The 24,814-nt window shown below is 39.2% G+C and overlaps 1 protein-coding gene across 1 annotated transcript in view; it reads right to left on the bottom strand.

The window, feature by feature from the left end:
- The window catches only part of LOC127623370 (cadherin-13-like), a 532,010-nt gene that overhangs the window by 117,326 nt on the left and 389,870 nt on the right, over positions 1–24,814 (bottom strand). The window contains exon 9 of the mRNA XM_052097812.1: positions 15,850–15,990. Coding sequence (XP_051953772.1) covers positions 15,850–15,990 — 141 coding nt within the window. The remainder of the gene's footprint in view (positions 1–15,849; positions 15,991–24,814) is intronic.

Below are 24,814 nucleotides of genomic sequence, written 5' to 3'. Positions count from 1 at the left end.
CTCAGACCCAGAAATCCAAGGCAGACCGCCGATGCCGACCCACTCCTATATTCCATCCGGGCCAGCGGGTGTGGTTATCAACTCGAGACATCCGTATTCGTCTCCTGTCCCAGAAGCTGAGCCCTAAGTACTTCGGCCCTTTTAAGATTGTGCAGAGAATTAACCCTGTCACTTATAAATTACTTTTGCCACCCCGCTACAAAATCTGTCCTGTGTTTCATGTCTCCCTTCTTAAGCCCGTGTTTTACAGCCCCATGTTCCCGCCCACTGCATCCCAGACACCCCCTCCACCACTCGATGTTGGAGGTCAGCCCGCATATATTGTCCAGGCCTTGTTAGACTCCAGACGTCGGGGTGGCCGGTTGCAGTACCTGGTAGACTAGGAGGGCTACGGACCTGAGGAACAGTCGTGGGTACAGACGAGGGATGTCTTGGACCAAGCTCTCAAGCTTGACTACCATCGCCAGCATCCCGATCGTCCCGCACCACTTCCCAGAGGTTGCGCTCCTCGTAACCGAGCACGGCCGTCCGGAGCCGTCCGTAGCAGAGGGGGAAGTACTGTAACGAACGCTAATCCCCAAGTTCACCCTGCCCCCTCTAGCTCTCACACTCGCTCCCAATCACCGGAATATTAGTTTCACCTGCACTATTCTTTTCCCCTATTTATACCCTACCCTTTCTCCCCACAGTTGTTGGTTATTGTTTAGATTACCCCTTTGCTTTGCCAGCTCTAGTGTTTCACTAGCTTTCCCCTGTTTAAACTACTCTCTTGTTTGTCTTGTAGATTCTGATCTCCCGGCTTCGACCTTACGCTCCCCTTTACTATGCTTCTTTGGATTTGCCCCTTTGTTATATTCTGATCTCCCAGCTTCGACCTTACGCTTCCCTTTACAACGCTTCTTTGGATTTGCCCCTTTGTACTTTTGCCATTCTGCCAATAAAGCAGTTTTTCCGACATTGTGACTATCTCTTCTTGTGCGCATGACACACTTGGTTTGATATTTAGCAACCAATGCAATTAAATTAATATTTTTAAGGATTCTATCTATTGAATTTACTTGAACTAATTATCTAATATGCATTATATAATGCGCTAATGTTTATTTATGTTAATAATGACGGTTATTATAAAGTTATCTTTAGAAACTTAATTTCCTTCCTTGCTTTCTTAGGAAGATCATTGTTTGAATGCATTGTCATCATTAGCCAAAAACTGAGTGGATCATGAATCTGAAAGTGCCCTTTTTTGAATACTTAGCATCAGGCAACAAGCGTAATTAGCTGTCTTTGGAAGCTAACAAATTTGTCATGTGGAATTATTTTTAATCTGACTTCAAAATAGAAAGGTCTTTATTGACAAGTGTAAAGAAAGAAGGTTACATTTAGGACATTGGCTATTGCACAGTGAATGTTGTAACTAAAGAAATACTATCAAAGGCACATTGGCAGCAATGGAATGTTAATATCATCAAATATTTTGGGAAATTTCTTTACTCAGTCCAGTAAGCTTTAGCCACACTATTTAGTACAGGAACTTTAACACAGCAGAATAAGACTGAAGAGATGAGTCAGAAATAGTGTGAAATCCAGAGAGCTCATTGGATTCCATGAACTATCAATAATTGGCGTTGTAGCTCTGGGAATTGAGCATGGATGGTTCCTGAAATCGTGTGCTGGGGCAGCAGGGAACAGGACATAATTTTACATGTCATGGATAATATGGAGTCAAGTAGCTACAATTGACTTTGTTACAGTATACAGTAGTTCACTAACCAAAAAAATGTTTTCCATTGTTTTGTTTTTTTAAATAACACCAAGAATGGCATCTAGAAATGTTTTCTATCCCCCTTAACTTAAAATCCCCCTTTAATTTATTTTGGAAATTCAACGTGATTTAAAATCATTTAATCCATACAAATGCTGAGAGCACTAGCCTCTGGAATCATACAAGGGACAAAGTTTCAAAGCAAACATATTAATACTTAGGATTGATAAGGAACTTCTTGATTGCCTTTCTTTAATTTCTTCTTTCCAAGGTCAAGGACCATCACAGTCAAAATGGTTCAGAAATAATTACAGAATTTTCTAAAAGCTTGTGTATGGATCCCATGGCTTAGTTCTAAAATATATACAGAAATGAGATCCCCCGATAGCTGCCTTCAAACACGCCGTCTACAACAGATGCGAGCCGCATGATGCGACACAAGCAAACCACACCCAAAATAATGAATGATGACGTCTACACTGAATGCATCCGTCGCCCACATCATTATGTTTTTGTAAATTTTTTGATACATTTACTTCTCTCAATCACACTAGACCAGCATTTTCGATAGCGCTTTCCATTATGGCTTACTTTGGAAAAGATGTTAGCAAACTGAAAACAGTTTTCAAACGAAAACGGATTTGTATGTGGACTAACGCAGCAAATGAAATGAAACCTCATAAATTACGGTTTTGGATAATTTAATGACACTATTTTGAATAATACTTTTTAGTATTTAATTAATCATCAGTATATTTATAAACAATCTTTTTTATAATCCGCCATCTTGGAAAAAATATTCCACTTAGCTTATAGCAAACTATTCTGCAAAGTAGGGATGATATTTTTAAACCTTTAAACCCGCCATTACTGTAACATAAAGATACCTACATCAGCAACAGAGCGGGAATCACTACCTGAGAGGCAAAGCAGGTAGTCTAGATAAAAGTCTTTTCACTCATTCTGTCTTATGCTGTCAATCTGTGATTTGGTAAAAAGTTTGGTTTGAAGTTCAGCAGGGCTCGACATTAACGCTTGTCTGGGACTGGTGGGTTTTTGAAGGGGCAAGTAAAAGAGAAATGCAGTGTGAATGTCAATAATGAAAAAATAACCTGCTATATTTGTGATATAGCCAAGGCCTTATTCCAAAATGTTAATTTTATACTGCTGTTAAAAATAATCCAGAGCGTGTAATTTTATAATTCGCAAGCGATCTAGTAATAGCTACACACTTTCACTGACAGGCGGCTTTTTGTGCGCTTACATGCGCATGTGAACACTCATAATGTGGATACGGAAATAAATTTCCAAATTCCACCAAAATGCCCGTCTTGGTGAGGTATTCATGTAAACACAGAGAGTGATGTCTAAAAGGAACATAAACAGCAGAGAAAAAGCTAATTTGTATCAAAGATTCAGACTTCAACAATCTTAACAAGAAAATGAGAAACCGCTCACTGCTCTTGGCTGGATAACTTAGTAGCTTTAAAAATATTTAATGTATTATACATTATACAGTGAAGACCAGAAGAAGTTTTATGTTGTATTTCATTCTGAACGTTTACTTGAAACTGCTGTTAAATATATTTAAAGCTGTTAACGAAAGCACTGTTTTCTATTACTATTACTTTTCATTTATTTCTATTCATTGATGTATTGTTATTTTATTACTGACTGTTTAGTAGTCTTGAAAAAAAATTTTTGTACAATTCTAACATAACAAAATAGTTTGTTTTATTATTTGTTGCGATAAGCTGGTATTAAGAATTGTAAAATGTCACTAACAACTACAGAAATTTTGGTATTGTGACAATGTATATATATTGCGCATGGTAGATCTTGCTGCAAAAACATGAAAAATTAGATCTCATTCCATAAAAGTGTGAGCACTCCTGCTGTAGGTAATGGGATGAACTACATGGAGATGAGGCTTTTCTTTTGTTTGACTACTGTACATGACATTATATAACTACCATATAACAATAGCCTCCTCCCCTACCCCAGTACAGTTTACATTTCTATCGCAGAGAATGAAGCTGATTGCACAAGTGTAATTTCATCAGGGCCATTTCTAAGCATGTGGGGGTCCAAAGCAAAATCCTACTTGGAGGCCACCCGCAACAATTTTATTAACAAATTGGATTTCCCCATTCTCCAATATCCATTTGTTATAAATACTAAAACCAGAATAAAAACGAAATGTACTGAAAACCTAAAACTAAACTAAAAGTAACAAAGAACTAACAAACAAAACGAAAACGAAACTAAATTGGAGTGAATTTTTTTTAAATTAAATAGAAATAAAAACTAAATTAAAACTTCAAAACTTGGTTTTGATGCACTTCTGGTTTAAGCCCCACCCACACCTGGTTCTATCCGAATACAGAGACAAATACAGATACTTTTGTCATACGAACAGATACAGATACAAATACAGATAATGCTCCACTGCACATTTCTACTGCAAAGAATGCAAAAAATACTGTACATGCAATAATGACTAATAAGGATTTGTCAGATATCTTAGAAGGTATATTTAGCCATATCCACACTAATTTGTTTTCATTTGAAAATGCATTGATTTAGCTACATTTACAGCTCTTGTTTACACTGGAATGGCATGGTAGTTCTCTACCAGGGAACTTTAGAGACTTTCAGAAATGCTCTTTTTAGCCACATACATTGGAAAACAATGAATTTAGGAAACTGATAACTGGGGTTTAAAACTTAAACAGATTAGTGTGGACGTGGCCTTAGATAACTTCTGTTCTTCCAAAGTTATGGAGAGCAAACCATTCCAGTAAGGATGAGAGCTGTAAACATAGCTAAATGAATGCATTGACAAAGTATAATTAGGCAGCCTTTGCATCAGAAGTACGTCTATGATGCCTTAAATTGTTCCTACTTAGCAGCTTCCTTGGTTGGCTTTGGAACAGAGCCAATCACACTGAGTACTGGAATGTCCTTCCTCCATTCAAAATCACCTCCAGCATTTCTTTGTGAGCTAAGTTAGAGCTTGTTAATGCAAAGTCAATTGGCCATTTTCAAATAAGCTAAGCACACCTGTCTGATCAGCGTTGCACACAAGAATACTGTATGTGTCCGGCTTTGGTTTCTATTTTGTTGCAGTGTTGTAGCCATCATTACTGAGGTCATTAACATTCTGATGGAGGCAGAGCCATACTGTTACTGCAAGGGAGAAAGGCAGCTCAGATAAGCTGTCAGTCTCCATGAGTGACAGGCGTGATAAGCCAGATCAGTGCCTGTTCCTGCACTTGAATAGGGTTCATCTTAAATAGATGCCAGTTATCACAAAGTGCCAGGAGGTGGGCAGGCATGTACATACCACCGGCGGCTACTACCACAGCCTCTGGCCTTGCCCTCCACTGCTCCGTATCCTGAACCAGGAATCAGAGGGACCCGGGGAAAAAGAGATAATGGAGGGAGGATGGATAGGTCTGCTATTATCGTAATAATACCCTCGCTGCGGGACACTGTTACAGGACCCCATACATTGACCACGGCCTAGAATTATATCTGGGCAGACAATAATTCTCTTGTCACTGTAGACATTTATTTAAAAGAGGGATGATCAATGGTGGGCAGAATGCTAAATAGACTAAATGAATTGAGGTCAAAAGGAAAGGCAGCTTAGGTCTGCATTCTGCTACGAATGGTGCTATTTTTTAAATTCCTTGGTCTGCTTTGTTAATTTAAGAATATGATTTCTATATTAAAATATTTTTTCTTGAGCAATAAGCAAACATAGGACAATTTATTAAGTGAACAATCTCTTGAAAGCTGTCACAAAAAGCAAATAAATAATACAGCCTCATTGCGAATGCCTGTTCGTTTTTGTTAAAAGTTATATTAGTTTTATAAAATATAGAGCACAAAATCAATTTGTGCTTAAAAGGATGCTATTTAGAGCGGTTACTGTAGTTCTTTAAAAGTTTTTAACTTTCTTGCAAATTTTGTCTGTATTGCCACAAGTCACAGTCTGAGATAAGGAAGTGCATTCTCTCAGTTCTGTGGCATGTAAGATTTTGAGTTTTAACACAGATCAATAAATGAAGGCTTGTGTGCTCTTAAAAAAAGAATAGGAAAAAACTAAAAACAAATGCATTTAATATCAAATGCACAATATCATGAATTTGTGGGACGGATTTGAGGCAGTTTCCTTTGAAGAGAATTTTCTGGCCACTTTCTCATTAAACAACTGATCAGATGACTGGTCAGCGAGATTTCAAACAAATCTGTCCTAGCTTACGGGTGCATGTTTTAGGAGTGCACAGACTAGAAGAGTGTCGACGTTGGGCATGTGCTGCGAGTTGGCCATAGTCTGGGGCTTTTTGTTGCAGACTGTTTGAAGACTTAGTTTAGTTGAAAGGGATAGTTCATCCAAAATGTTTTATTCTCTCATGATTTACTCACCCTCCTGGCATTCCAGATGTGTATGACTTTCTTCTACAGAACACAAATTAAGATTTTTAAAAGAATATCTCAGCTCTTTAGGTCCTCACAATTCAAGTGAAGCATACTAGCTAGAAATGCCATATTTGAAAGATCGCAACATTTTCAGCAAATATTGAATTAAATGTTGGTTTGTTCATCACACAAATGGCTTTAAAAGACTTGGAATATAACACACAAGTCACATGGATCACTTTTAAGGTGCTTCTGTGTCATTTTTGGAGCTTGACAGCACCTGCCCCTGTTTACTTAGGGTTAGGGTTTACTTGTATTGAATGGAAAAGAGAAGCCAGGACATCCTGCTGGTAAACTATCCCTTTAAGCTTCAGAATTGTTTTACTGTTATCTTAGTGTTTATGAAGCTGTGGGTTATAGCTCTGTTAGAGGAAGAGGAATATGATGGGATAGCCTGCTGATCCACTCTATGGTGGCTAAAATCAGAGCCAGACACTCTAAAAGCATCTGTGAGGCATAGTCAGGAGTGTTGCAATTTTCATCGTATGCAGAGATAAAGTGCTGCAGTTGGCTTAGACACTGTCAGGTTGGTAAGTAAAGAGGATTTATCATGGAGTGTGCTTGTTAAAAAATATACCGATCATAAATACGTTCCTGAATGAATACAAATGCAAAACAGCATTCCATGCTGTCTCTCCTACACATCCACACACATCCACAAATCCAGATGACCGTAGGTTACCCATATTTTGCCTGGATGCACCTTTTCCATTGAAAATTTACTACATACAGTACAATTGCATCTATGTGAACTTCTACAGTTAATCCAGGATGGACTTCAAAGACATTGGTCATTAATCTTACAGTTAAAACAAAATCTTTTATTAAACACTGACCCTTAACAATTTTAAACCATGACTTTAACTATACATAAGTAATATTTACATTATATTCATGATGTTAGTCAGAGTGGAACTGGCCCCCAGTGAGTCTGGTTTCTCCCAAGGTTATTTTTCTCCATTAATCTACATCTTATGGAGTTTTGTTTTTCTTGCCACAGTCGCCTTCAGCTTGCTCACTGGGGTTAATACAATTATTATTGAATTACTTATTTTTAAACAGGATTACAATCGTATTTTATCTAATTACACAATGATGACTAAGACATTACAGATATTACAGTTTTATCGTCTGTTAATGCCTGATCTTCTGTAAAGCTGCTTTGAAACGATGTGTGTTGTGAAAGGTGCTATACATATACAATTGAATTGACTTGATACAGTACCAGTGTAGTCATTTTTTGTTATTACTATTTCCAACAGCCATCATAAAAGTAATCCAAATGATTCCAGTGGATTAATTAATGTCTTCTGAAGCAAAACGCTAGGTGTGTATAGATAGATCAATAGAGAAATTGTTCAATAATATTTAAAACGCTTCCATTGACAGGGGTGGAGTTTAAACTGCCTTTTGTGTTGACATTTATACATTCATACATAGATACCTTATTAGCCACTTTTACTGTGAACCACAACACTGTTTCCAACACAAAATCAGCTTATGCAGCGATCTGAGCAAGTAGCTCTGTCCGAGGCATTTCCTACTCTCACTCACTTGCATTCAAACAGATTCAAACAGCTTCAACAGTTTCAACAACAGTCAATTGGCACGTTTCAGAAATGTCCTCAACACAAAAGAGGAAAAAATCTCCTCCCAAAATCCAACAATCCCCAACAGGCCCATGCCCTCTTTGTTCAGCTATCAAACAGGACATGACTATCAAAAAAAAGTTGTATAGATTTGGAAATCAAACAATGGACAGAATAAAATCACCAAATAAGGAAAAATAAACTACACTTGTTGAGAGACACACATTACATACAGCAGCACACAGGTTAAGTCCTACTTTTATATAACATTTTGGTTGTTATATCATTGAGTCTGTAAAACCGTTTCTCTGCAGCAGACTTCCATGCCTCAAGAGTTCAAGCTCTGGTATTATTAATTCTAGTAGTTGACAGTTCTAACATTACAATGTCATGAAACTGAAATAACCAATGTCGCACATTTAAATTATGTGGGGGGAGCCATCTCCAAGCAATTAATTTTTTTAACAGCTGTGAATCCCGCCAACCAATTCTTTCTTTGTTTTTCAATTAATCCTAATTTAGAATCATCATTAAAGCCATAAAACAGCTGGCTATAAAGGTATTTATTTTCCAATAATGTCAGAGTATTGATGAAATCCTTTCACAAAAATTCTAAACCTTCTTACATTCCCATACCATATGGAAAAAAGTTCCTACTTTTTGACAAGGACACAGATTACAATAGGGGTTAGAAATGATTTTGTGAGAAAACACTTCTGTGGCGTTCAATATAATCTATGACAGATTTTAAAATAAATCAGTTGGTGATTTGGGTTTTTTGAGGCACAGAAAATGTTATCCCATACAGCATCCCAATCAATTCTGTCAGCAGATTACTTTTCCCCAGAGTATGTAAAGTGCTAGTTGCTTTTGTGTAGCTTCTAGAAGATGAGGATACATGGCTAACACTACCCATTGTGTTAAGAGTTGGAGATCAAACTATAAATTTTGATGTGCCTTAAAAAGTGCCTCAAAAAATCAATAAAAAAAACGCTGTTCTAACAAAATGTATGTTGAAACACATTTGAAAACTCTGCATCTCATTCAAATCCCATATGTCTTCAAGTGTTTTAATTCCTTGCACTGACCACCATTCCGATATGAACAGGTTTGTACCACATGTCATATTTTTATTATGCCACAGGTGGGTCTGTAGACTTCATTTGTTTTCACATTTTAATATTTTTTCTACTGCTCTAAAAGCCAAAGATCAAACTGCACAGCTGTATTTATTTTTTTTATCTTTACACTCATTTATAACATGGATCAAATGGCGTGTATTATTCCCAGCTAGACGTTGAGGCTTAAAAACAGATTGGTCACTATGAACTAGTTTACTTATATATATTTTTTGAGACACAAGGCTAAAACTCTGGCATATAGCTTCAAATCTGAATTTATCAATAACATTTGTCTAAAATTTACATTTAGTATGATTATTATATGTGTATTAAATAAATTAGAGCAGTGTTTTATGTTTTTCAAAAAATCCCCTCTCAATTGTCGTATTTATAGATTTTCTTAACGCTCATAACTCGCAAAATATTATAGGTTGACTCAGTTGCTCCGAATTATTTAAGGTTAGTTGTGGAAGATGCACTTGTTGAAAAAAAGATTATGACATTCATCCATATCAGTGCTACACTCTGGCTGGTGCAACTCAGAAAAATGGTCTTTAAAAGCAATATTAATCTCTCTAGGGTCAGTTACCACACCTTTTGTGGGCGAGTGAATGGTATCAATAATGTCCCGTGACTCACTTTAAAATGTAATGCCAATAACTTACTGGGTCTTGGTCACAGATGTCTAAAGACATTTAGACAGTAATGGGTTATGATTGGACAGTACAACTGGAAGTGTTATAATGCTCTCAAAGTATTCCACATGAAGTGGAGTTCATGAGAACACGCACTATAATTAATATTGGCATGTGTCTGGTGTCTAGAGGAGAAGAAAGTATAGTCCCTAACAGATGGGTTTTGAACTTGCCAAGGATCTACAAGGTTGAGCGTTTGTATAAAGGTATTAAAGAGCCCATATTATGCTCATTTACAGGTTCATACTTTTATTTGGGGGGTCTTCAAGAATAGGTTTACATGCTTTAATGTTCAAAAAACACATCATTTTTTCTCATTCTGTACACTGCTGCAGCACCTCTCTCTGAAATGCTCTGTTGTAGCTCCTGTCTCTTTAAAGCCCAGTCTTCTCTGATTGGTCAGCTGGCCCAGTCTGTTGTGATTGGTCAACCGCTTAGAACGTGAGCCGGAAATATAACGCCCCTTACCATAACTGAGTTTCAGCTCCAGAGGCTTCCTGTTCAGCGCATTCCGGAGGCGGGGCATTATGCAAATGTGTTACATGATGACGTAGCTATATCATGTAGTAGTGGCTGGACTGCAAACCAGGCATTTCAGGCAGTTCAGGAGCAGTGCTTTCTGTGGGAGAGAGTAACTCCCATTGATGTGCACAAACAGCTATATTACACATTAAAGGAAAGGTAAAATCCCAAAAAGCATAATAGGGCCTCTTTAAAACTTATTGATGTTGACTCTTGAGACTTAGAATATGTGGTGGTGGATTTATCAAGAACCAAGTCAGCATTTGCATTCATGTCTCCTCCAATAATCATAGAGCCCTCATTTAAAAACAGTAATTGACTGGGGAAGAAATTCCCTCAAAAGCCGCTGGTGCATAGACTGAGACAAAAGCTATTTTCCTGGCTTGAATATTTGTGCAGATAAAAGGAAACTGATTTCTCGTCAATAGTCTTTCCAATGATGGGAGTTATATAACAAGTATAAGGGCCCCCTTTGTTTTAAGTCATCAATAGACACTGTGGTGACCTTTTAAAATTTCTTCTGAATGCGAGAAATATCTACTGTATGCAGAAGTGATTCTTGAACTAGAACCACATCTATGTTGCATCTGTGCAAGCTATCCAGAAACTTTATTCTCTTTGTAAGACTATTTAACACTCTGATATTAATAGAAGTAAAGAAATTTAAATATTGGCCATTGTCAAACAGGTAATATATTTGAACTACAGTGTTGATCAACTGGTGCCTTAGTTCAGTCACACCATGTTTGACAGCACAGTTCGTTATAATAACCAAACTATTATGGGACTGGACAAAAACTCCCCCCCTCCCACTACAAATAATCCCAAATTTGTAAACAGGAATTGTGACAGTGTCCTACACATTTTGTGATCTGTAAGATACACACACTACCTCCCAGAAATCAACTCTCAAAAACATCAGGTTAATAAAGATAAGAAAAACAAACAAAAACAAAAAAAATAAAAATACTCCTGCATACGTCTGACTCGCTGTTTGACATAACCACAGCATTAAAGAACAAAATACCAATGAACATATTCAATAATACACATGCCAACCTGTGACATGATTGTCCTACTGGGGTGAACAATAAACTGACAGTCAGTCAAATCCTACTTTTCCTTCTTGTATCGGTTACATCAACAAATGTCAGCTGCAGTTTTGCCCACGGGATGTTTGCAATCTGCAATCGGAATTCATCCAGTTCTTGTGGCAAAGAGAAAGACAGCTTCTCGTCATTATGCTTTAAATGCAGTATGGCTGGATAGATGAGAACTGATGGGATTCCCGCTGCCCGCATCTTCTTCTGCTTGTCAGAAAAAGCTCTTCGTTTTTGTGAAGTGTAGGCACTGTAAACCACAAAAGATTTCAGCGATCTCTCCATCCAGGATGGGTCCCTTATTGCTCGCCTCTCTAGCTCAGTCCGGTATAGCCTGATGGTCTTGATATCTTAGCATTTTGAAGATCATGGTACGGCCTGTCTCTGGGTTTTTCATTTGGCCATAGATGCTGTGAGCACATTTGGTCTCAATCAGCCCTTTTCGCTGTGCGGGAAGCCATTTAGGGAGCATTTCTTGAAAAAATCAGATCACCACCTTCGCGATTCAGTGCAAGCTCAACAATCTGAACATTATTTCCATATCTTCCAATTCTGCTAGATTACCCTGGAGTTTTGACACATCTGACTTGCATCTAACTATGTCTTTGCTTCAAGCCTCTTGTCTCACACTGGTCCACTTAATTAATAAGGCCACAAACAGTCAGATTGAATCTCTTCTTTTAAAGACAGTAGGCCATGAAGCAATTTCTGCCAAAACACGTCGAATATCCCACAACAGTGTCCATATCAACCAATCAGAAAGCCCCTCTCCCCGGCACAGCAGTGCTTTTTGGTATTGGGCCGAGTGAGGATGGACATGATGTCTCTGGGAACCTGACAACAGCTCAGGGCATTTCATCTAAACAACATGCAGCTCAAAATAAGTGGCTCAGCATCAGCCTGCCGTAGTGTTATTTTTTTTCCCAGTGCTGTCCAGCAAAGTGCAAGTGTAGCATTTTCAGACAAATTCATCACAGCTGGGCTAAAATGGATACACAGCATAAGTTTGCACTAGCGTGAGTGCAATTTTCTTGCCCTCTGGGTTTTTTATCCCTGAATGGCAGTGGTCACTTCTAGTTATGATTGTTTAGGAGAAGACCAATGTGTTTTACAATATATTGCCTGTAGCCTTTTGCTTAGCACACACTACAAGACTAAAGCTGGTTGCCCTGCACACATTTAAAGGGATAGTTTAATGTGTGCAGGCACCTCAAAATAAAAGTACAATTCTGTCATCATTTACTCATTCTCACGATGAGACAACGACTTTCTTCCATGGAACATAAAAGCAAATGTTAAGCAGCCCTCATTCTCTGGGACAGACCCTGAGTATTATAACTCAATCAGTTCAGACAGCAAACAAGAAGTCACAGAGGACAAGTGAGTAAGAGGGGCCAAATCCACCACCTTGTGTGTGTGTGTGTGTTTGTATGTGTGTGTATTTGTGAATCACAGCTGTCACCGGAGCGCACCACAGACTAGAGTGATTGATGTATGGGTCGGGGATTTTTTTCTTTGCAAGGTCGTGCATGTGAGTGTAAAGCCGAGGCCAGGAAGGAATTCTTTGTGATTTTAGTGATTGACAGCTGATGACGATTGGTGAAGAGTATTGTCCTTAGGGGCAGACAACTGCAGGTGTTAAGCTGCTTCAAACTACTATGAATAATTTCAAACAGAATTCCCCTTGCAAAAATTCAACTATTACTAATGTAAAATGTTTAACTACAGATGATAGGTATGAGGCGAGACATTCGAATTGACTCTTTTGATGGATGGTGAGATGGATAATATGTGTTAAGGTCACAAAACATGCTAAGAACATGTCCTGGCCATATTTCTCCCCAAAAATAGAAAATAATTTATAATCACTTTTTTTTTTTATTTCTGTTTTTTTTTTTTACTTCATATAGTACAATAAAATGGCTGTTCCCCGTCTGTCGCTCACTTCAACGTGGTGTCGAAGAAGCGACACTAGGTGTCTCTCTTGAGCGCCGAATATACCTCTGATCTATGAAAAAAGGCCAATGAGAAGTTGGAAGACAGAATTTGCATGTCCCGCCCCCGGACATACGGGTATTAAGGCGGGGAAATACATCTGTTTCATTCAGAAATGTTCTTCGTAGTCGATGATCGTGTATGCAGCGAGCTGCGAGTCACACACACCTGTTCCTCTTACCTCTGCATTTCAGCGGCTTTCTCCTTCTCTGCACGGCAGTGCAGTTTACCGCCTTTGCGATGGAGGTGATCTGGGGATGGCAGCAGGCTTGTTTTCGCCGGGTACATCCCGCAAACCACTCGCCCCCCAGCACGCTATAGGCTGCATGCCTATCCTCTGGAGCCCCCGAGCTGGATGAGCTCACTGATGCATCGGAGAGCAGTCCGGCATCTGATGCAGATGACTTGTCTGGGTTGCCGCCTTCGGGCCAGCACGCCCAGGCTGAGGCTGACGCCCAGATGTCCGACATGCTTGCCCGGGCCGCCGCCAGCGTGGGGCTGGACTGGAACCCTCCATCCTCCCTACAGCCGTCGCGGCTGGATGATTGGTTCCTTGGGTCTGCGTGCCGCTCACAGCCACCCCCCCAGTTCCCTTTCTTCCCGGAGTTGCATGATGAGCTGATGACTGCATGGAGAGCACCCCTCTCCACTCGTCACAATGTACCTCGCTCATCAGCTCTCACTACCCTCGATGGCGGAGCGGCCCCAATGGTACACGGCCATTCCCCAAGTGGATCGCCCTGTGCTCCCCTCCAAGGCCTGTGGGACGACATCATTGGCCGCCAAAGCCTACAGCGCCACCGGACAGGCAACTTAAGCCCTGCATGCCATGGCCCTCCTGCAAGTCCAGACCACCAGACCAAGGCACTCAAAGATCTGCTACGAGGGTAGTCCTGATACTGACATGCTGCAGGAACTGCGCTCAGTGACCGACCTCGCCCACGAAGGCCACAGTGCAGTCACTCGTGCAGTGACTTGTGGTTCAGGAACGTCATCTGTGGCTGAACTTGGTCAAGATGCGCGAGAGGGACAAGAGGTGCTTCCTCGACGCCCCTGTCTCCCAGTTAGGCCTCTTCGGCGACACCATCGAGGACTTTGCCCAGCAGTTCTCCTGCCCTGCCTCAAACCGAGGGTGTCCTCCTGTGGCTAAAAAACGTGCAGCTCTGCCTCAACCCGGGCCAAGCTCTCAGCCCCCATGTCGAGCGCCCCGCAGGAAGCGCACACCCCCGTGGACCCGGAATGCTCTCAGGCGCTCCTGAGACAATCGACCCAGAGACCAAGACGTTCGCTCCGGAGCTGGTAAGCAGACCACTCCGTCCCCCGGTGGAGGGCCGGGAGGAGAATCCTTGTTTGAATTAATTAAATTTGCCGCACTCCCTCTGGGTTGCAGTACCCACATTCTCAATAAAAGGTCTATTTCCTTTGTCTCTGGGTCACCTGGCCCGCAAATGCCGATCTCACGGCACTCTGCCGCCACACCTGAACAGTCCCGGCATGCTGGATGCAGACCCCCCCGCCTTCAGCCCCACAACTGTTCTGACGACTCTAGAGGACGCCTCCACTGGAACTCCTCCTCAGTCTTTCGAGTCTTTTCTCAGTGCCAGAGCCTCGGGACGCACCTTTGCCTCCCGACAACATACTACCTGCTCTGCCCCGCTGCTCCGCCCCGCCGGGAACATAAAAAATAATAATCGTCCCGTTAGTGCCCCTAGCACGGAGCTTGGATGCGTGGCTTTCACTTCCCAACCATCACACTGTCTGGCCTGGACCATCCAACTCGGGTTATGCAATTCAGTTTGCCAGGCCACCCCCAAATCGGACCTCTAGTGTCGCTTCTTCGACACAACGTCGAAGTGAGCGACAGACCGGGAATGTCTAGGTTACAGATGTAACCTCTGTTCCCTGGAGGGAATGAGATGATGTGTCCTCCCAGCCACGTCGCTGAGCCGAGCCACTGTTGTTCCACTCATTTCCGGCTCCTCAGAAAAATCCTGAATGAAACAGACGAATTTCCCCGCCTTTATACCTGTACGTCCAGGGGCGGGACATGCAAATTCTGTCTGCCAACTTCTCATTGGCCCTTTTTCATAGATCAGAGGTATATTCAGCACTCAAGAGAGACCCCTAGTGTCGCTTCTTCGAGACAACGTCTCGTTCCCTTCATCAGGGAACGGAGGTTACATCCGTAACCTAGACGTTTTGTAGTAATGAGAATCTAAAGAATGTCACCATTGCGCTTAGCTGGAAAATTTGCTTGATTGTCATGAAAATAAAGTAACAATGTATATAATCCTACTGGTAATTAAAATGACTTTATATTCTTTACAAAAAATATGATTTCTTATTTGTTTTGATTGTTTTGATATTGGTGTGAAATATCACCTGGAAATGATTTCTAGAGAATCACCCACATATTCAATGGACAAACTACTAATTGAATATGGTTATGATATTATCAATTAATGACATCAAGATCACATCACAATGTTGACGATAATTATGACTACTATAAGAAGTACAAATTAAAAGGATGAAAAAGAGTAAAGGTAACCATAAAAAAGCCGGTCTTCCTACCAGTGAGTGGGTGAACTCAGGTGCGTGGTCGTTCCTGTCTGTGATGGTGATGGTAGCTGTTGCAGTTCCTGTTAGTCCCACTTCACTTCCTGCCATGTCCTTGGCCACTATCTCTAGCTCATACTGTGTTGTTGGGAGAGTCTACAGTCACAGAAAAATCAAGGTTAGAAGAGTCTCGCTAAAACATCATGCACAAGTTACTTTTTATAGAACTTAGAGGGAGTAAAGGTGTGATTCAAGGTAACTTAAGTGGCTTAATTTGAGAACAAGTAATTATTAAACGACTGCGTCAGTGCTTGTTAGTGCTATCAATGTGCAATGATAACCAGCACCTTCTTTTATTGTCAAGAAGTTTTGTCAATTAAGATCTAATCAACCAATCATTTTATTAAAGTAATTGATTTTAAGGGATAGTCCAACCAAATATGAAAATGCTGTCATGATATATTGTACTCTGGATCTTGTCAATCCAAACCAAATTTACTTTCTTTCTTTAGTGGAACAGATGAGGAGACAATAGACAGTATGTTAGCCTCAGTCACCATTCACTGTCAATGCATATTGTTTTCCATTTAATGAATATGTGTTCCACAGAAGAAAGAAATGTCATACCGGATTGGAACTACATGATGTTGATTAATTGAGAACAAAATTTCCATTTTTGGGCAAACTATCCATTTATCTCAAAATAAACAGAAATATCTTCACATTGAAAAATCTAGCATTTCCTCATTTACACTAAAAATGCTGAAGTCAATCAGTACACAAAAAATTATTGCACATGATTGACTAGTAATCTATGATACCAAAATATCCTTTTGCTTATTAACATTTATTCATGCATAAGGGTTTCATACACAAGGGACAATGTTGAAACAACGATAAAGGCTTCCATGCAAGATCATCGCTGTTCCCTGACAGGTGCTTGTCTACATAAATGTCAAGTTTCATTCACTTTTCAAAGGAAATATTAAAAGAAAACATTGAAAATGTCAATTACGCCCACATCAACTTTTCGACAAGGCCACGTCCTTAGTTGGAATGTCAAGTAGTGAGTTAAAGAGAAATAAATAGTGAGATAGAATGCGAGGGAAAGACTATTTGCTAAACAATAAATTAATAAAAGTTCTCACTTAAAAGAGAGATTTGAAAACATCCAGAGGATATCAGCATTTGTTTAAAACGTGCTTTTCTTACATAGTTTTAGCGATTATAGTTCCCATAGAGATAATCAAAGGCAGAGGACAAAAACTAATTCTTGAAACCCAGTTTTAAAATAAGGCAAGACGAACTACTACTTTTTCTTTTTTTTCATGTGAACTAATGTTGTCAGCTAATGTTAACAAATGGAACCTCATTTTAAAGTGTTACCACAAAAGCTTTATTTAGACACCTGTCTCAGACACAGAAGAGAAGGTATCAAAATGTATGAAAACAAATCTTTTTCCAAAAACACCTATTCATCATGTGGGAAATCAGACAATTCAGACAAAAAGCCAGATATTCATAACTCCAAGACAACAATAATTTGTTAAAATAAGTTAACCCTACTGGAAAGCCATGATGACACATTACACTGGGAGGTGTGGTTAATGCTAACATTTATTTATTTTATTGAAGTCCCACTCAGCACATAGCCAATCCTGGCGTTATTGTAGAAATGTTTCTACTAGGTTGTGTAGAAGGAAACTCCCATAGCTTCAGCTTAATGATGCAATGTCTCGTTCCATTTATCTCAGGGAACCAAGGTTATATTCTTACCAAGACATATCTGTTTTTGATGTAAATGAAACACACATCCTCACTGCTACAGCATTTCATGTCGGTGGTCAAAACAGCTTTCTGTGCTTTAGTGTCACCTGCTCTGCTTGATTTGGAAACTGCAGCAGCTCCTGATGTGATTCACAGCTCAAATTTGATTGGTCGGGTGTTTCTTCACCGGGAGAAGATTTTTTATTTTTTACACACTCATTGGAAAAAAAAGATTCGCTTTGTCTTCACGCAATTCGGCGTGAACGCTCGCTCCAGGTATTAAGGGCTAATTAGGAATCTACTGTTACCGTAAAAATGTTTTAATTGCGGCAAGAGATAGTGTCAGTGGTTTGCGTTTGGTGTGAAAAGGACTTTAAACTTGAAACAACGAGAAGATACTTAATCCCTCATCACATGGTACAACCACATTACAATGCAACCAAAGCCAACAAACAGTAAGTGCAGTGCTTCCGACTGCAAACGGCTGAGATTGGTTGGGAAGGCCGTCACTGACAAATCAGAATTTATTCACTGCTGATAAACAGGTGGTACTTCACAGACCTGTGAATTGAAAAAAGAAGACAAACACATCTGGATAAGAGGGAAGTGAGAGATTAAATCTCAGTGCCATCAAAGGCTTGCACGAGTAGAGTAACAACATCTTAGTGAGTCGAGCATCTCTTGTGTTTACCCACTAAGATCTATCATGCTGATGCACCTGTGACCTCCCCATGTGCCTTTGAAGGTTATAAAACAACAAAAACTGCTAAAACATCATCTGGAACATTGGCGAAATATTTTGGGTATGTTGGTAAATGCAATACAAGACTACATGTTTGAATAACAATTATGTCATCATTAACTCAATCTCAAGTTGTTTCAAACCAGTATGACATTCTTTCATCTGCGGAATACAAAGATAGTAGTCAGAATAAGAGCATCAGTCACCTTTCACTTTCATTGTATGAAAAATAAAACACAGATGCAATGAAAGTTAATGGTGACTAGGGCTGAAAGTCCTACACATTTAAACACTTCCTTTTTTTTTTTCTACAGGAAAAAATAAAGGAATAGAGGTTTGGAACAACATGAGGGTAACATGACATCATTTTGATTTTTGGATGACCTATCCCTTTACATTAATATCCCTTACATACAACTTTACATTGTATAACAATCTGGTTATGACGTTCCAGATATTGCAATCAATTCAAGATGCTGGATCTGGTCTTTTGACTCTTTACTTGCAACAGATGAATACAATTATGTGCTTTTAAATCAGATTCAAAGCAATCAAGAATAGTACTGCACAATAGATCAAGATATTTTCCATGGGCAGAGTGTCTAAAGAATTAAGTAATCCAGGCTTTGGAAGGTGGAAATATATATGAGGTGGTGAGATGGAATTGGCTCTGACCAGCTGAACGAGATACCACCTAGGTGTGATGTCATAATTATGCTTCTATAGCCTCTTTTTTGTTCTCTTAAGGGATTTGAAAGCTAGCGTCTACCTTTCTCAGCTCCACAGCCTATTCACCTGTCTCCCTTTCATTGCTCAAGAACATAATGATCTATACAAAAGCCATGGAAGAACCAGCTGAAATGTTGAATAAAACTATAAAGGGCTGTCTCATGTAGGGAATCTCTCTATCAAGCTATTTCAACTTTCTACCGGCCACATCATCTTCGTTCTCACAATCTCACTTTTGTTCTCGCTGGTTTTCTTTGCACTTGCCCCCCCTCAATGTGCCACTATGCATAGTTCAGCTTTAACTAAGTTTGACTAAGTTGTAGATATGCTAATGTATCCTGTTCTTCAAATCGGAGGTTTAATTTTATTTAATACTTCTGCAGTGTACAGTGCAAATGATTGCAGTGTGGATAGTTTTATTGTTTCGTGTTTCTGCTGAAATGCTGGATGTAAGAAGCACATTATCCTCATTTGACTTTAAAAATGTTTTACTTATTACTTCCTTTTCTTATCCTTGCCATCCACACCTTGATGAAAGCTGCCTTTCTCTCTGCTATTTCATCTACTCTCACTTAATGTTGAAGATTTGTGTTGTTTACAGCATATACGATGGTATGAAATCATTGTAATTCAATTCAAGTTAACATTAACACACTGGTCCTTCATTGCGGGCACATCTTGAAGACATTTGCAAGAAATGACTAGATCCCATTTACTAATAATGTTAAAAAATAACTTTTATCTATTAGTTTTATATTGTCTTTTATGGCAATTATCAAACATTGATTTATATTTAGGATGATATAAATGTAAAAGCCACCTTCCCAAGGACATTTTTGACAATAATGAAGAAATTAACTAAGAATGAATTGTACATCCTAATAGTGCTATTTATTTGTGCACGCTGGCTACAGTGACCATTCTATAATAACCCTAATTTACACAAAAAAGAGGTATATTTGTGCTAAGGAAAATGAATACATTTGACTTATGAAATGACTTTCACTTTTGGGACAATTCTGGAACAATGTTGATTACCACAAAAATACTATTTCCACCTGTCCCTTCTTTTCTGTAAAATGAAAAAAAAAAAGTGAAAAATGGAGGTTACAGTGAGTTACATTTTTGAAGGGTTTAAATAAAGAAAGGTGAAGCTTATAATTTAGTAAAAGCACTTACATTAAATCTTCTGTTAAATCTTGTGTATTGTGTATTTGAGCTGTGAAGTTTAAATTGTAGTTTTTAACAGTCATTTTAGGGTTTACATTGTTACGTCATCATGGCAACAAAGTTGTAAAATTAGATATAACTTTACATGGGAAAAGTAAATAAGCGATTTTAATCACACTGAAATCATGTTAATATGCACATTGTTTATATTTTGTGGCTATACTTTTTAAAAAGTGAATATATTTAATTTTATAGACAAGCCCCATTCACTTCCATAGTAAGTGCCTCAATGTAACACAGATTTTTGCTTTTTTTAAAAGAAAGGGAGAGACAAGTCTTAATTTTTGTGCTAATCAACAATATGCCACAAATGCTGTCGATTGAGCATAACTTGTCTTGAACATGGAATATTTCTTTAAAACGATGGTTAGTAAAGAACACTGCAAACAAAGTGGCACAACTGTTTAGTGAATTCACACCTGATTGTCAGAGATTACATCAGCAGTCTTGATAATAACTGATAATTAACCATTTGCATATGCTTTTTACATTCTTCTCAGCAAAATGTTTTCACTGGTGTAACAGCTTGGCCAAAGTTAGACAGACATTAGTAGCCGACTAGAACAGCAGCTTGCTGGATCATGGCACATTGCCTCTTGCTCCTTACCCCACTGAGCTCAGAGGGAATTCACAATGCTAGACAGCCTGAACATCGCACAACCAGGAACACATCACAACTTTGCTCCCCTGGAAATCCCTATCTTACGCTTCACGTGTGGCACTCGCTAACAGTTGTCTAAACATGACAAAGGCTGGGAGCTGATGCAAATAAAATGAGGCCGTTTTGCATAGAATGTGGCTGTAGATGTGTTGGCTGGCTGACAATCATGTGGTACAATGGAAATGGAGCCAAAAGCAGTGAAGTTACTCAAGAGAGTCTCCTGTCCTGACCCATAAACCTGCTGTGATGATGAGCATTTCAACAACACCAAGCAAAGACTGTTCTTGAGTGCAAATTTGCATGCATAAACATACAGACACAAAAAGTAAACTAATTAAATAGCGTAAAGTTGAATTCTCAATCAGGGTCAAACCAGATTTTGATAAATGACTCTGCCAAACAAGCGGCTGATTATGTGACTCTTGAAAATACATTTAACACACCTTACTGTAATGTATCAGACCATTGTTTTTGCCTTTTGTCAATTTTATTGATTGAATTGTAGAGATAGAACTGGGGAATGAGATCAGAAAATGCCACAATCCAAACCCTAACATTACCCCTATGAATGGCACAGCTCTATACATCTGTTTCTAATAAAGAGGCATGTTTGTCCTTAAAATTCCTTGAATATACAGTTGAAGTCAGAAGTTTACATACACCTTAGCCAAAAACATTTAAACTCAAATGTTACATTTAATCATAGAAAACGATGCCTGTCTCAGATCAGCTAGGATCACTATTTTTTTTTAAGAATGTGAAATGTCAGGATAATTGTAGAGAGCATGATTTATCACATTTCCAGTTGGTAAGAAGTTTAAATACACTTTGTTAGTATTTGGTAGCATTGGTTTAAATTGTTTAACTTGGTCAAACATTTTGGGCAGCCTTCCACAAGCATCTCACAATAAGTTGCTGGAATTTTGGCCCAGCCTCCTTGCTCGCACACGCTTTTTCAGTTCTGACCCCACATTTTCTATCGGATTGAGATCAGAGCTTTGTCATGGCCTTGACTTTATTGTCCTTAATTAATTTTGCCACAATTTGGAAATATGCTTGGAGTCATTGTCCATTTGGAAGACCCATTTGTGACCAAGCTTTAACTTTCTGGCTGATATCTTGAGATGTTGCTTCAATATATCCACATCATTTTCCTTCCTCATGAAGCCATTTATTTTGTGAAAGCACCCCACAACACGATGCTTCCACCCCCATGCTTTATGGTTGGGATGGTGTTCTTTGGCTTGCAAGCCTCTCCCTTTTACCTCCAAACATAAGGAAGGTCATTATGGCCAAACAGATCATTTTGTTTCATCAGACCAGATGACATTTCTCCAAAATAAGACCTTCATCCCCATGTGCACTTGTAAATTGTAGTCAGGCTTTTATGGCGGTTTGGAGCAGTGGGTCCTTCCTTTCTAAGCAGCCTTTCAGGTTATGTCGATATAGTACTCGTTTTTCTGTGGATATAGGTACTGGTCTACCTGTTTTCTCCAGTATCTTCACAAGGTCCTTTGCTGTTGTTCTGGGATTGATTTTCACTTTTTGCACCAAACTACGTACATCTCTAGAACACAGAATGCATCTCTTTCCTAAGCGGAATGATGGCTGCGTGGTCCCAATATGTTTATACTTGTATACTATTGTTTGTACCGATGAACGCAGTACCTTCTGGCATTTGAAAATTGCTCCCAAGGATGAATCAGTCTTGTGGAGACTTGGCTGATTTATTTTTATTTTCCCATGATGTCAAGCAAAGAGGCACTGAGTTTGAAGGTAGGGCTTTAAATACATCCACAGGTACACCTCCAATTCAGTATACTTCCTATCAGAAGCTAATTGACTAACTGTCTAAAGCCTTGACATCATTTTCTGGAATTTTCCAATCTGATTAAAGGCACAGTTAACTTAGTTTATGTAAACTTCTGACCAACTGGAGTTGTGATATAATCAATTAAAAGTTAAACAATCTGACTGTAAACAATTTATCGGCTTGCCAAAACTATAGTTTGCTAATATGAAATCTGTGGAGTGGTTAAAAAAATTGTTTTAATGACTTCAACCTAACTGTATGTAAACTATTGACTTCAACCCCAATTCCGAAGAAGTTAGGACAGTATAAAAAATGCTAATAAAAACTAAAAAGAGTGATTTGTAAATGATGTTCACCCTTTGCTTTATTGGAAGCACTACAACTAAACATTATATATTTTACCTTGTGAATTTCATTTATTAGTTTTTTTTTTAAATGTACAGTAATTTCAAATCAGATGATTGCACCACACTCCAAAAAAGTGGGGACAGTTGAGTGTTTACCACTGTGAAACATCACCATTTCTTCTAATAATACCCTTGTAAGCATTTAGGCACTGTAGACTCAAGTTTGTTAAGTTTAAAAAGTGGAATTTTCCCCCATTCGTCCATTATAGATATTTTGCTGCACAATTGTATGCAGTCTTCATTGCCATATTGTGTGCTTCATAATGCACCACACATTATCAACAGGAGATGGTCAGCACAGCAGGCAGGCCAATCTAGCACACACACTCTTTACATATTTGGCCATATTTTAAGTTGTCGTGCTGAAAGTTCCGGGACATCCCTGGAAAATACGGTGCTGGATGGCAGTATATGCTGCTCCAAAATGTGTACATATCTGTCTGCATTAATGGTGCCCTCACAGATGTGCGTGTTACCCATGACCCATACAGACACTGGCTTTTGGATCTGACACTAATAACAGCTCAGATGGTCCTAATCCTCTTTGGCCTTTAGAAAATGACGGCTGTGTTTTTCAAAAACTACTTGAAATGTGGACTCATCAGACCAAAAAACAGAGCTCCACTGTTCTACTTTCCGTCTAAGATGAGTCCAGAGAAGTCAACAGTGCTTCTGGTCAGTGTTGAGGTTAGGCTTCTCTTTTGCATTGTAAAGACTCAACTTGCATCTGTGGATGCAGTGGCGAGTGGTGTTGACTAACAAAGTTTTACTAAAGTAATCCAAAGCCCATGTTTATGATATCCATTACAGATGAATGATGTTTTTTTAAGACAGTGATGTCTGAGGGATCAGAGATCACACACATTCAGAAGTGGTTTTCTTCTTGCCTTATGTTGTGTTCTGGTCATTTTGACCCAGACACCTAAAAATTAGTGTTCAGGAGCCTGTCCAACCATCTGATGAGCACATATGTACACATACAGTTTTCAGACATGTGTACACACCCATACACACACCCACACATGTACACTCACACAAACACACACACTGAGGCAAGCTCTGAAATGTTGTATGATTTTTCCCAATGCAGCAAAGGTTCAGAGGTTGTCTAGGAATACAAAAGGCATGTGAGAGTGCATAGGATGTGTGGGTGAGTGTGTGCTCAGACATGCGCATGGACACACCTGTGGTGTTCTCAGTCAGAAAAGATGAGTCATTAGGATTGAATGGATGAGGTTACAAAAAAAAGAAAAATATTTGTTCAGATGCCTGTCCAACCATTAGATGAGCACATATGTGCATGTGTGTGTAACGGTAGCCAGCTTTTAGGTAGCTGTGCATGGTGTACTCCCCTGGTCTCAAGAGGTGCACTAGCGACTGAAGTTACTCCTTGTTAGCACGCCCAGCTCCCATGCCAGAGATGCCGGTTCGAATCTCGCTCGAAGCGGGTCATGCAGGACCGGTTACATGTTTTGGGAACTTTCACACACACGTTGGAGCGGCTATTCTTATAAGGACTCTCCACAGACAATGATTTTTATACAGTATGAATAATAGATTCTATCCCCTAACCCAAACCGTACCCCTAAACCCAACCCTCACAAAAAAAATCTTAAAGCAATTTGAATTAT

Source organism: Xyrauchen texanus, chromosome 29, assembly GCF_025860055.1.
Source record: "Xyrauchen texanus isolate HMW12.3.18 chromosome 29, RBS_HiC_50CHRs, whole genome shotgun sequence".
NCBI lineage: Eukaryota > Metazoa > Chordata > Actinopteri > Cypriniformes > Catostomidae > Xyrauchen > Xyrauchen texanus.
Note: the sequence above shows the minus strand (reverse complement) of the source record. Positions and strands in the feature narration are given on the sequence as shown.